This window comes from Acomys russatus, chromosome X, assembly GCF_903995435.1.
Source record: "Acomys russatus chromosome X, mAcoRus1.1, whole genome shotgun sequence".
Classification (NCBI taxonomy): domain Eukaryota; kingdom Metazoa; phylum Chordata; class Mammalia; order Rodentia; family Muridae; genus Acomys; species Acomys russatus.
In genome coordinates this window covers 8,141,814-8,156,610 of record NC_067169.1, presented here as the reverse complement: position 1 = coordinate 8,156,610, position 14,797 = coordinate 8,141,814, and the positions used below count along the sequence as shown (strand labels likewise).

At 39.0% G+C, this 14,797-nt stretch overlaps 1 protein-coding gene across 1 annotated transcript in view; it reads left to right on the top strand.

The window, feature by feature from the left end:
* LOC127185898 (zinc finger protein 81-like) overlaps positions 1–14,797 on the top strand; it is a 55,870-nt gene that overhangs the window by 21,811 nt on the left and 19,262 nt on the right. Inside the window, exon 4 of the mRNA XM_051142515.1 lies at positions 7,147–7,273. Coding sequence (XP_050998472.1) covers positions 7,147–7,273 — 127 coding nt within the window. The remainder of the gene's footprint in view (positions 1–7,146; positions 7,274–14,797) is intronic.

Here is a 14,797-nt window from a genome sequence, read left to right as displayed (position 1 = left end):
TATCTAGACTCATTATTGAATTACAGAGATGGTAATTTTTAAAAAAAACTTGAAGAGGGCTGGAGAGATGGCTCAGTGGTTAAGAGCACTGTCTGCTCTTCCAAAGGACCTGGGTTCTATTCCCAGCACCCACATGGTGGCTCACAACTGTCTGTAATTCCAATTCCAAGGGATCTGACACCCTCATACCAATGTACGTAAAATATAATTAAATAAATCATTAAAAATAAAAAAATTCTGTTTAAAAACAAAGAAAACTTGAAGATAACCCTCCCCATGCATAAATCACAATATTTTGGAAGGAACAAATTAATTTATGGCTTCCACAAAAAGAGTTTAATTCCAGTGTGCTCTAGTAAGAAAGCATTATTGACAGCTAGAAGAGTTGTCTAAATGTGACAGCTGATAATATCTATTCTTTAAATGGGAAAACAGGAGCTCGAGAAATAGCTCAGCTTGAGCACCTGAATTTGGTTCCTATCACATCTTGGGGCTCAAAACTACTTATAAGTCCAACTCCAGGAGATCTGATATCCTCTTTGTTATCTATGGGTACCCACATATACGTGGCATATACTCACACACAGACATACACAGACACACACATATAATATATATACATATATATACATGTATGTATATATACATAATATATATATAATAAGTCTTCAAATGGAAAAACCAAACTAGTGAAGAAATTGAATTTATTCAGTTTACCACAATAGGAATGAATAGTACCAGATTTGAAAGTCAGAGTGTTTCAATAGGGTTTTACCTTTTAGTTTCCTAGAGAGGAGTATACAGGTTATAGCTGGAGAATTTGCAGTAGGATTGCTTTGTAATCAGGTCAAGTTGCAGTATGCTGAGCAGGAAGATTTTTGTCTAGCTAGTTTCAGACTTCTAATCTCTGTTAATCATTCATGATGCACAAAATAAATGGTTGGAGGAACTGTAGCAGGTCATTCAACAGATTCAATCAAAATGGCTAAACATTTTTAGGTGAACCCAAAAGTCATGAGAATGTATGGAGAGCAGCTCATAGGAGGAGGAGGGGGAAGAGAAGATGGTCTCTTGAGGTCAGCCTCTTCCACAACAGGAAAGGTAGGTTTTGAATCTAGAATGTTTCCAAACTCTCATTGATTAAAGGCTTGGCTTCTAGCTGATTGGCTTTGAGGAAGTGACTAGACCACGAAGCTTATAACTTCATTAGGGGAGCTGACAGATTCATAATTCAATGGCATTATCTAGAGTTGGTAGAAACTACCAGATGGGGCCTAGTTGAAGGAAGTAGATGACTGTGATCCATCCCATGGAAGAGCACATATGAAGTCTTTAGCCTAATCTTTGTCTCTGCTTCCTGGCTGTTGTGAGGTGAGTAGCTCTACTCAGTCCCTTATTTCGGCTGCAATGTTCTGTCTCAGCATAGATTCAGAACCAATAGAGTCAAACATTTATGGATAGAACCCATGTGCCCAATTTTTTCCCCTTTAAGTTGTTTTCTTGGGTATTTTGTTGTAATAGTAAACTAACACATAGAATTGTGAGTATGTGTTTGTATATGTATGTATGTGTGTTGTGTATCGGTATGCACATAACATGGATGGTGTGTGGAGGTCACAGGAACACTTACCGGAGTCAGTTCTCTCCTTTTACTGCTAGGTCCTGGGGATCCAGCTCAAGGTCATCAAGTTAGGCAGCAAGCAGTTTTACCCACTCTGCCAGACCAGCAAGTGCTCTTAACCTCTGAGCCGTCTTTCCAAGCCCCATTATGGTATTTTCATTTTGAAAGATTTACTTCCATTTGTTATGTGTCCTGTGTGTGCCTAGTGTTCAGGGAGGCTGGAAGACGACTTCAGAACCCCCGCAATTAGAGCTACAGATGATTGTGAGATACCACGTGGATGTTGAGAAATGAACTCCCCTGAAAGAGCAAGTGCTCATAACTGTGGAGCCATCTCTCTAGCCACCCCCCCATTACAGTATTTTTAAACAAAGTATGTTTTCCTGATCTGCCTTCCCTATATCTCTTTTTTTAAATAGTCTTTTTTCTTTATTTTTTCTTTTTTTAAAATATATTTTATTAATTTATCTGTATTGCATCTCAATGGTTATCCCATCCCTTGTATCTTCCCATTCCTCCCTCCCTCCCATTTGTCCCTCAGTAGAAGAATGGCTAAAGAAACTGTGGTACATTTACACTATGGAATACTACTCAGCCATTAAAAACAAGGAATTCCCAAACAAATGGATTGAACTAGAAATGATCATAATGAGTGAGTTAACCCAGAAGCAGAAAGACTCAAATGGTATATACTCATTTATATCTGCATACTAGCCCAAGGGGCATGTCCCACGAAAGCCTTCACTTACCAGGAAACTGGGACAGAGGGGAAGGCATCCTATTGGGACTCTAAATGAGAGAAGCATGGGAGAATGGGGAAATAGAAGGATCTAGAGGGTCCTAGAAACCTACAAGAAGAACATTATGATGGGCCGATCTGGGCCCAGGGGTCCTCCCCATCATCTCTTACACCCCCTGCTACTCTTCCCTTTTTTGTCCTCCCCTATAATCTCTCTTCCTCTTTCTTGTCTGTGTATCTATTGCCTACCCCCATCCTTCTTCATCACCAATTTTTATCTTCTCTTAGTCTCTAGTTTTTGCAGCTTTACACCCTTATACCCATTTAAGTATATACATATTTTTATAGGTTAGGATCTGCATATGAAATACAACATGTTTTTGTCATTCTGAGTTTGAGTCACCTCACTTAAAATTATACTTTCCATAGTCATCCATTTTCTGAAAATCTTATGGCCTCTTTTTTATTTTTATTTTTTACAATTGAATAATATACCATTGTGTATATATACCACATTTTTATTATTTGTTATCTGATGATGGGCCTCCAAGCTGAATTTATTTCTTTGCTATTGTGAAAAGAGTACCTGCAAACATGGGCATGGAGGGTATTTTTTAATTGTAACTATCTTTAGAACTCAGGTAAAATCAACATTATCAGATCTTCTCTTGTTTGAGAGAGCCTTCAGTTGTCCTTGAACAAATTGTGTCTAGAAACATGGCTGTTAGGTCTGCACCATTGGAATTCTAGATTTGATCTCCATGTATAAAGTTGCTCTCAGAATTGAACTCACATTTAGAACTGCAAACAGGAAGCAGAGGGAGCAAATTGGAATTGCTGTTAGTCTTGGGAAACCTCAAAGTCCACTCCCAGTGATGCACTTCTTCCAGCAGTGTAAAACCTCCTAACCATACCTAAACAGGGCCATCAAATGGGGACCAAGTATTCAAATACACAAGAATATGGGGAACATCTCATTGAACCCATCACAGGCCATTAATATCAACTTTAGAAAGGTAAGTAGCCTATCCCTTGATTTAATGTCTTCTATGGCCTGTGCATATGGGTGCAGCAAAAGGTGTTGGCTATATGTAGGCACATTCCTTTGGGGTTATAAGGAAGTTTTTCACAGATTTACAAGCCATTGTTAAAAGACCTTCCAGACCTCTGCAAGAATCAAGAAGAATTAAATGACTGATTCCAATTACTCCTTGGGATTGTGAAACAGCACATTCATTGAGACTTGAGTTTTAAAAAGTAAACAAAAAGAAGGAAGGTTTAAATAATAGATAATTGTAAGGCGTGAAAAGTCCTAACAAAATACAAAAATTTCTTCCATGGAAAACAACAGGAAAGCTTAATGAAAATAGAAGCAATAAATATAAAAGAAATAGCAGAAAGTTTCCCAGACCATTTTTAATCTTTGTGTGCGCATATACTTGATGTATATGTGTGTGTATATGCTTTGTGTAGTTTATGTATCAGGGTAATTGTGGCCTCATAGAATGAGTTTGCAATGTTGTTTCTGTCTACGTTTTGTGGAATAGTATGAGGAGTTTTGGTGTTAGCTCTTCTTTGAATATCTTGTAGAATTCTAAACTCAAACTGTCTAGCCCTGCATGTTTTTTGGTTGGGAGACTTTTAATGAGTACTTATATTTACTTAGGGGTTATAGGTCTAATTAAATTGTTTACCTGATCTTGATTTAGTGTTGGCAAGTGATATCTATCAAGAAAATCATATATTTCCTTTAGATTTTCCAATTTTGTGGAATACAAGCTTTTAAAATATGACCTAATGACTCATTGAATTTCCTTGGTATCTATTGTCATGTCCCCCTTTTCATTTCTAGTTTTGTTAATTTGGATATTCTGCCTCTTAGCTTGGCTAAGGGTTTGTCTATCTTACTGATTTTCTCAAAGAACCAGCTCTTGGTTTCGTTGATTCTTTGTATTGTCTTCTTTGTTTCTACTTTATTGATTTCAGCCCTGAGTTTGATTATTTCCTGCCATCTATTCCTCTTGGGTATGTTTACTTTTTATTCTAGAGCTTTCAGATGTGCTTTTAAATTGCTTATATGAGATCTCTTCAATTTCTTTATGAAGGCACTTAGTGCTATGAACTTTCCTCTCAGTACAGCTTTCATTGTGTCCCATAAATTTGGGTATGTTGTATCTTTGTTTTTATTGATTTCTAGAAAGTGTTTAATTTCTTCCTTTATTTCCTCCCTGACCCAGTGGTCAACGATTAGAGAGTTGTTTAGTTTCCATTAGTTTGTAGGCATTCTATTGTTTTTGTTGTTGTTGTTGTCCACCCATGGTGGTATGATAGAATACAAGCCACACTTGCTTTGTGCCTGAGTATGTGGGTCAATTTTGGAGAAGGTTCTATGAGGTGCCAAGAAGAAGGTACATTCTTTTGCGTTCATATGGAATGTTCTGCAGATATCTGTTAGGTCCAATTGACCCATAACTTTGATTAATTTTGTTATTTCTGTGTTTAGTTTCTGTCTCAATCATCTGTCCATTGATGAGAGATGGGTGTTGAAGTCTCCCACTATTAATGTGTGAGGTTCTCTGTGCTGTTTAAGCTTTAGTAATGTTTCTTTTATGAATGTGCGTACCCTTGCTTTTGGGACATTTATGTTCAGAATTAAGATGTCATTTTGGTGGATTTTCGTTTTGATGAGTATGAAGTGCTCTTCTTCATCTCTTTTCATTAATTTTGGTTAAAGGTCTATCTTATTAGATAGTAGAATGGCTACTCCAGCTTGCTTCTTGTGTCCATTTGCTTGGAAAACCTTTTTCTAGTCCTTTTTTTTTCTGAGGCAGTGTTTATCTTTGTTGCTGAGGTGTTTCTTGTACGCAACAGAATAATGTTTTTGCAACTATGCTGTTAGTCTGTATTGTTCTATTGGTGAATTGAGACCATTGATGGTGAGAGATATTAATGACCAAAGATTGTTAATTCCTGTTATTTTGATGTTGGTGGTTTTAGTGTGTATATGTTTGTGTGTGCCTGCCTTCCTTTTGCTGTTGTGGAATTATTTATTTTCTGTGTTTTCTTAGATGTGGTTACCCTTGTTGCGATGGAGTTTTTCTTTCAGTATTTTCTGAAGGGCTGAATTTGTGCATAGATCTTGTCTAATTTTGGTTTTGTCTTGGAATATCTTGTTTTCTTCATCTATGATATAGTTGAGAGTTGTGCTGGCTATAGTAGTCTGGGCTGATATCTGTGGTCTCTTAGGGTTTGCAAGACATCTGTCCATGCCCTTATGGCTTTTAGAGCCTTTGGTGAGAAGTCAGGTGTAATTCTGATAGATCTTCCATTATAGGTTACTTGACCTTTTTTCTCTTGCAGCTTTTGATATTCTTTGTTCTGTAGGCTCAGTGTTTTGGTAATTATGTGGCAGGAGGATTTTCTTTTCTGGTCCAGTCTAATTGGTGTTCTTTATGCTTCTGGTATGTTTATAGGCATCTTTTCTTTAGGTTGGGGAAATTTTCTTCTATGAGTTTGTTCAAAGTATTTTTTGGTCACTGGAGCTGGCACTCTTCACCTTCTTCTATTCCTATTATTTGTAAGTTAGGTCTTTTCATAGTATCTCAGATTTCTTGGACATTTCTTTTTGGTCAGGAATTTTTTAGCTTTAACATTTTCTTTGACTTTTCTTCTATCATATCTTATATGCCTGGCATTGTATCAATCTCTTGGATTCTGTTGCAGATGCTTGCCTCTGTTATTCCTGTTCTCTTCCTTAAGTTTTCCATCTCCCGTATTCTTATAGATTGTGCTTTCTTTATTGCTTCATTTTCAGGTTTTGGACAGTTTTATTCATTTCCTTTACCTGATCAATTGTGTTTTCCTCTATTTCTTTAAGGAATTTATTCATTTTTTTCCTTAACGACCACTATCATTTTCATGTGACCAGATTTGGGGTAGTTTTCTTGTTCCTCAGCTGTGTTGAGATATCCTAGGCTTGCTGTAGAATGAGACTTGTGTTCTGGTGTTGACATGATCTTGTTATTTGTGTTCTTGTGGTGGCCTTTAGCCATCTGATTGTCTCTGGCATTGGCTGGTGGTCCTTGGGGGCTGCCAGCTTCTGGGAATGCACCTAAGTGTGAGGTCTAGTAGATGGATGGTGCAGGAGGCCAGATGTAGCTCACCTCTGCTATGTTTTCCTGTAGCATGGTGGTCCCTAGGGGCCATAGTCTTTTGTCTTCTTCAGGTGGCCACCAAGGGCCTCCAGGGATTGGGGTGCTGGGTCAGGAATGGGGTGCACCAGTGATGGGGCAGGTCTCTCCTATGCTAGGCTTTCTGGGAGGACAAGGAAGGCTGGGGATTGTGGTTCACGGGGTCTCACCTGGCGGTCCTTGGTGGCCACCAGCCTGTTTTGCCCAGGTGGCTGCCAAAGGCCTCCAGGGATCAAGGTGCTGGTGGTCCTCTGGACCCACTGTCCTTGGGAATGGAAGTAGGGGTGTGACGTCCAGTAGATAGAAGTTTCAGGGTGCTGCGCGTAGCTGACTGCTGCTGTGTTTGCCCAGTGGCCTGGTACAAGCAGGGGGCTAGTTCATAGAAATCTCACCTGTCTTCCTCAGGTAGCTGTTGCGGGCCTCCATGGCAGGGATGCTGTACTGGACCCAGAATGGGGTGCATAGTATCTGGGTATATTTGATGTGCACACTATATGATATGCTACCAAAAAATCATTTAAAGCAACTTCCTATTTGTCTTTTAACTATTCTACAGGGCTGATAATGTTGTCTTAAACAGGATTATGTTGTTACAGGTCCCAGTGTCATTTGAGGATGTGGCAGTAGATTTCAGTAGAGAGGAATGGCAGCAATTGGACACTTCGCAAAGATGCCTGTACCAGGATGTAATGCTGGAGAACTACAGCCACCTGCTCTCAGTGGGTAAGCACAACTGTACTATGGTATCATAAGGCACTCGCTGTGGGCTGAATTGTCTCCAGGGGAAATCATTGCAGAAGAGAGGGAGGAAGGATCGTAAGAGCCGGAAATGGTAGCTTACTACATGGAAGCAGTATTTTTGGCTACAGCAAGGAAATTGCACCTATGAACTCATGGTGATTGTGACAGCATGCATAAGACCTTTGAAAGCTCAAGTCAGCAAAGTCTCAGCATGGAGAAGGGAAAGTGGTTATGAGGTCTTAACCTTAGCTGAGAATCTATTGATAATTGATAGCTGCTGGGAGAAGGAGAGTCAGTTTTCTTTAAGGGTGTGGTCTCTGGCACGTAGACCAAGTTCTAGTGGAAAGCTATAGATCTTAGAGTATATGGGCAGCCCAAATTGGACATGATAGTTTCTTTAAGAAGAGGACACAAAGTTGGGGGTATAGGGAAGGCAAGCAGAGGGGTATGTTGGGAAGGGGATTAAATATAATTAAAATATATGTTGCTAAATTCTCAAAGAATTAATTTTTAAAAAGAAAAGAAAGACTTAAAAGTAATGAAAAAGAGGATATATAATAAAGTGCTAACCCTCAGTACCTCAGAATTCAACCATATTTGGAAAGAAATTCTGTATGGAAGTAATTAAGCTAGAATAGGGTAATTAAGGTGAGTTTTTAAATATCACATAACTTGTTTTTGAATTATTTATCTGTTATTACTGTGTGTGTGTGTGTGTGTGTGTGTGTGTGTGTGTGTGTGTGTGTGAGATCATCATGGGACATACATGCAACAACATGTTTGTGGAGGTCACATGAAAACTTTATTGGACTGATTCATTCTTTCCATCTTTATGTGGGTTCTTGGAATTGAACTCAGGCCACCAGACTTAGGAGGCAAGTGTCTTTAACAGCTAATGCATCTTGTAGACACTATTTTCTCTATGAAAAAAAATGGAAATCTGGACACACAGATACGTATGTACATAAAGGGAGGAGAATGTGAAGAAGACTTGAGAAGATGGTTTGGGATTGGAAGAATACATTTTTAAAACCAAGAAACCTCTGAGACCATCACAAGCCAAGGAAGAAACTTTCTCCCTTGCTTTCTCCAAGCCCCTTCAATGAAAATGGGCCTGAATATTATACCTTAATTTTGGATTTCTAATCTTTGAAAGTGCAAGATAATAAGTATTCTGAACCTTCTAGTTTGTGATACTTTGTTACAGAAACCCTAGGAAATTAATACTATTTTGCATATTTGAAAACAGAGTACTGCTTTTAAGCATCTCTTAACATGTTGGGGCCTGGAGTGATGGTGCAGTGGGTATTTGTGCTTCCCATGCAAGTCTGATAAACTGACCTTAATCCCCGGACCCCATGGATGAAGGAGAGGAGTGATTTCTGGATGTTGTTCTCTGGCCTCTACACACATTTTATGGCATACATAGGGTTACATACACAACACACACACACACACACACACACACACACTAAAGTAATATTAAAATAATTAAAACACAAAGAGGTTTTTAATAGCTATAATGAGTTGAAAGTGAGATACTTGACATAAAAAGCATTGATTTAGCTGGGTGTGGTAGTACATGCCTTTAATCCCAGCACTTGGGAGGCAGAGGCAGGTGGATCTCTGTGAGTCTGTGGCAGGCCTGGTCCACGTGGAACATTCCAGGACAGCCAGGGATAGTGAGACACTATCTCAAAAAGAAGCATAGCTTTATTTGAAAAACCTATTGATAGGAATATGTTAAAGATGAAGTGTCAGACTATGAAGTATATTAATACAAGTAGAAGGAAAACCAATCCTTCTTTTAAAGGCACAAGGATCACTGTGAGAATGTATCCTCTCAGCTCAAAAGTAGCACTTATAAGTAGTGAACTTTAATATTTATCTTAGGAGTTTCTAAACATTGTGGAAAGCACAGCATGATTTATCCTTGCTACATATTATATAATGTGAAAGGAAAGAGATAAATCATAACAGAAATTCTTAGAGGAAAAAATTATAATTTGATGATTTTGAAGATGCTCAATGTCTTGCTTTCCTATCACTGTGATAAGAACAATGCAACTTATAGAAGAAGGTGAGTCCATGGCCATTATAGTGTGGGGAAGAATGGGCAGGCAGGCATGGCCTGGTGCCAAAGCTGAGAGAGCTCACATCTCGAGGCAAAAACCAGAAGGTAGAGAAAAATATGTGGAAAAGAGCAAGTCTTTTGAAACCTCAAAGCCCACTCCCAGTGATAACACCTCTAACATGGACACACCTTCTATTCTTTCCCAAACAGTTTCACCAACTAGGGACCAAGTACTCAAACATATCGGCCTCTAGAGACCATTCTTATTTGAACCACCAGATGCAACCCATTCATACTGTAAAAATGAGAAAATACACTCCAAGAAGATGAAAGGTGTGTCTGAACGCATTGCTCAAGAGCTTTGGTGTTTGACTTTTGTATCTACTCACTATTTCAGTAGAAACATGCCAACTTGGGCTGAAGAAGAGAGATGGAAGTAAATGAAGGAAGATCTTTTAGGGTTCCTTGGGCAGGAAATTGAATACTATGCTGTTTGGATGTGAGTATGTGTTATCCTTAAAGAAAACAGAGGAATGACATTATGAATGGTTCAGAAGTCAGCAGGAGTACAGCTGCTACCATAAACCCTGATGCCATAAACAATGGAAACAGCCTTCTCTGTTTCAGAAGGAAGGCCACTCTTTGTTTCCAGGGCAAAGAGGTTAGGGCTACCACTGAGAGTCTAATGTGTGAGAATGCCATATCTAAGTTGAGGGTCATTTCTCTTTACAGTTTTGCATGCTCTTGAATTCTGTCTTTACCATCCCCTTATGGTACTTGAATATTGATTTTGTGGTAGTATTTAGCTTTACATGGAGTTTACCACTAGCTTTGGGCTATATTCTCAAGCAACATAACTCTTCTGAGATTCAAGTTCAGTACTCCAGGGTTGCTATGATCTTCACATTTTCCATAGACTAAGCCTGAACCAAATGGACTTGAGTGCCCTACAAGTAGCACTAGAAGCATTTCTTTTATATTCCATATTTCCAGCACCCCACTAAAGGGCAAGAATTCTGTACTGGGCTAGTCTATGTTTACTTCCCATGTTGAGGAAATCCTTACTAAATGTCTTCTTTTCCATTGTCAATATATGTATTCATATTCATTGTCCACTTGACTAGATTTAGACTCACCTAGAATAGTGGTGAAATACATCTATTTTTAATTAGTAATTAATTAATGTATTCAATTTACATCCCAGTTGTAACCCCCTTCCTTCCTTTCCTCCCAGTCCCAACCTCCATCCATCTTTCCTCATTCCTTCTCCCATATTCCTCAGAAAATGGCAGCCCCCCCCTTACCCACTCACCCCAGCTCATCAAGTCACAAAAGGACTGAGCTTGTCTTCTAATCCTGTGGCCTGGCAAGGCAGTCCCCCGAGGGGGTACATATTAAAAATTCAGGCAATAGAATCCATGTCAGAGACAGTCTTCACTCCACTTACTAGAGGACCCACATGAAGCCTCAGATGTCCATCAGTTACATCTGTGCACAGGGCCTAGGACGAGTACATGTGTGGTCCTTGGTTGATACTTCAGTCTCCTAAGGCCCCTCTGGGCCCTGGTGAGTTGCCTCTGTTGGAGCTCCTGTCACCTCTAGGTCATTATATACTTCCCCTCACTTTCCCATAAGACTCCCTGTGCTTTGCCCAGTGTTTGGGTGTGAATTTCATAATCTGTTTCTAACCACTGCTGGGTGGAGCCTCTCAGAAGGCAACTCTGCAAGGCTCCTGTCTGCAAGCATAGCAGATTATCATTAATAGTGTCAGTGGTTGGCTTTTTTCCATGGGGTTGGGCCAGACATTGGTTAGACATTCCCTCAATCTCTGCTCTATCTTTATGCCTGCACGTTTTGTATGCGGGGTGAATTCTGAGTCAAAGTTTTTTGTGGGTGGGTTGGTGTTCCCCTTCCTCTACTAGGAGACTTGTCTAGTTAGAGGTTGTCCTCTTCAGTCGTTATGGCCCCTGCTACTAGGAGTCTCCGTTAGAGTCTCTCCCTTATCCCCTGGGAGCCTACCATGACTTAGGTTTCCAGCTTGTCACAGAGATGTGCCTACCCTCAGTTACTCTTTTCTTTACAGGCCTTTTGTTTTCCTACCCCTGCTCTCATAAAGTCTGCTCTCCCCCTCTTATCTCCTCTCCTATTATGTTCCCTCTCTTCAACCACTACCTCTGTCTGAGTAAGGTTTAAGCATCCTCCCTTGGATCCTCCTTATTACTTACCTTCTTTGGGTCTGTGCATTGTAGAATACTAACCATGTAAGATATGGCTAAAATCCACTTATAAGTGAGTACATATCATGCGTGTCTTTATGGGTCTGGGTTACCCCACTCAGGATGATCTTTTCTAGTTCCATCCATTTGCCTGCATGTTTCATGATTTCTTCATTTTTAATAGCTGGACAGTATTTCATTGTGTAATGAAACTGTGTACCACAGTTTCTTTATCCATTCTTGGTTTGAGGAACATCTAGGTTGTTTCCAGTTTCTGGCTATTACGAATAAAGGTGCTATGTACATAGTTGAGTAAGTGTCCTTGTTGTATGGTGGAGCATCTTTTGGGTATATACCAAGGAGTGGTATAGCTGGATCTTGAGGTAGAGCTATTACCAATTTTGTGAGAAAGTGACAGATTGATTTCCAAAGTGGTTGTACAAGTTTGCACTTCCACCAGCAATGTAGGAGTGCTCCCCTTTCTCCACATCCTCACCAGCATGTGCTGTCACTTGAGTTTTTGATCTTAGCTATTCTGATGTCTTCTTGGCCATTTGATATTCCTCTGTTTACCTTTATACCCCATTTTTAAAAATTGGGTTATTTTGTTTCTTGCTGTTGAATTTTTTTGATTTCTTTATATATTTTGGATATTATGCCTTTGTCAGATTTAGGTTTGGTGAAGATCTTTTCTCAATCTGTAGGCTGTCATTTCATTCTATTGGCAGTGTTCTTGGCCTTACAGAAGCTTTTCAGTTTCAATAAGTCCCATTTATTAATTGTTGATCTTGGAGCCAGAGCTGTTAATGTTCTGTTCAGGAAGTTGTCTCCTGTGCCAATGAGTTCAAAGCTGTTCCCCACTTTCTCTTCTAATAAATTTAGTGTATCTGGTGTTATGTTGAGGGCTTTGATCCACTTAGTCTTGAGTTTTGTGCAGCATGATAAAGATAGATCTATTTGGATTTTTCTACATGTACATATCCAGTTATACCAGTACCATTTGTTGATGATGCTATCTATTTTCCATTGTATGGTTTTGTCTGCTTTGTCAAAAATCAAGTATCTGTAGGTGTGTGGGTTTATTTCAAATTACAACTCAATTTTTATCCCATCACTTGTATCCTCCCATTCTTCCCTCCCTCCTTCTTTCACCCTATTCCCCTCCTCTAGGTCTATGACCAAGGGGGACCTCCTCCCTCACTATATGGTCATAGGCTATCAAGTCTCATCTTGGTAGCCTGCTTATTCTTTCTTTGAGTGCCTCCAGGCCTCCCCACCAAGGGGAGGTGGTCAAATATGGGGCACCAGAGTTCATGTCAGAGTCAATCCTTGCTCTCCACATAACTGTGGAGAATGTCCTATCCATTGGCTAGATCAGAGTAGGGGTTCAATGTTTACTGCTTGTATTGTTCTTGGTTAGTGTAATAGTTTGAGCAGACCCCCTGGGCCCTGATCCACCCATCACGATGTTCTTGTAGGTTTCTAGGACCCTCTGGGTCCTTCTATTTGCTTTAAGTCAGAGATAGAAATACCCCTAGGAGTTCTATTGTTGCATAGAATTGTTTTAGGTATTTTGAGTTTTTTGTTTTTCTTTATGAAGTTGAGAATTGTTCTTGCAAGGTCTGTGAAGAATTGTGATGGTATTTTGATAGGAATTGCATTGAATCTGTAGATTGCTTTTGGTAAGATAGCCATTTTTACTATGTTAATCTTACTGATCCATGAACATGGGAGATCTTTCCATCTTCTGGTATCTTTTTGAATTTATTCTTCAGAGACTTGAAGTTCTTGTCATATAGGCCTTTGACTTCCTTGGTTAGAGTTACACCAAGATACTTTATATTATTCATGGCTATTGTGAATGGTGTGATTTCCTTGATTTTATTCTCAGCCCATTTGTCATTTGTATACAGGAGTGCTATTGATTTTTTAAAACTTAATCTTGCATCCAGCCACTTTGTTGAAGGTGTTTATCAGCTGTAGGAGTTCTCAGGTGGAATTTTTGGGTTGCTTAGCAAGACTGTCATGTCATCTGTGAATAGCAATACTTTGACTTCTTTTCTAGTTTATATCTCCTTTAGTTGTCTTATTACTCTAGCTAGTAGTATATTGAAGAGATATGGAAAGAGAGGGCAGCCTTTTCTTGTGCCTGATTTCAGTGGAATTGATTTAAGTTTCTCTCTGTTTAGTTTGATGTTGGTTATAGGCTTGTTGTTTATTGCCTTTATTATGTTTAGGTATGTGCCTTGTATTTTGATGTCTGCAAAAATTTTTTCATGAACGAGTGTATTATTTTGTCAAAGAGTTTTTCTGTATCTTATGAGGTGATCATGTGATTTTTTTTCTTTCAGTTTGTTTATATGGTGGATTACATTGATAGATTTTCATATGTTGGACCAGCTCTGCATGGATGAAGCCTACTTGATCATGGTGGATGATGTATTTGATGTGTTCTTAGATTCAGTTTATGAGTATTTTATTGAGTGTTTTGGGGTCAAAGTTCATGAGTAAAATTGGCTAGAAATTCTCTTTCTTTGTTGGGTCTTTGTGTGGTTTAGGTATCAGGGTGACTTTGGCTTCATAGAATGAGTTTGACAAAGTTCAAAGTTCTTTCTGTTTCTATTTTGTAGAATAGTTTGAGGAGTATTGGGTATTAGCTCTTCTTTGGAAGTCTGGTTGAATTCTGTGCTAAAATTGTCTGACCCTGGGCTTTTTTTTGGTTGGGAGACTTTTGATGACTGCTTCAATTTTCTTAGGTTTGAACTGTTTACCTGATCTTGATTTAATTTTGGTAGGTGAGCTCTCTCAAGGAAATTGTCCATTTCCTTTAGATTTTTCATTTTATGGAATACAGGCTTTTGAAGTAAGACCTAGTGATTCTTTGGGTTTCCTCAGTGTCTATTGTTATGTTCCCCCTTTCACTTCTGCCTTTTATTTAGTTGGGCCAAGAGTTTGCCTATCTTGTTAATTTTCTCAAAGAACCAGCTCTTGGTTTCATTTATTCTTTGTAGTGTTCTCTTTGTTTCCAATTTATTGATTTCTGTGCCTAGTTTGATTATTTCATGCCATCTACTTCTCTTGGGTATGTTTGCTTTTTTTCTCCTAAAGCTCTCAGGTAAGCTGTTAAATTGTTAGTAGAGATCTCTCCAATTTCTTTTTGAAGTCATTTAACGCTATGAACTTTCCTCTTAACTCTGCTTTCAAGGTTTGTGTATG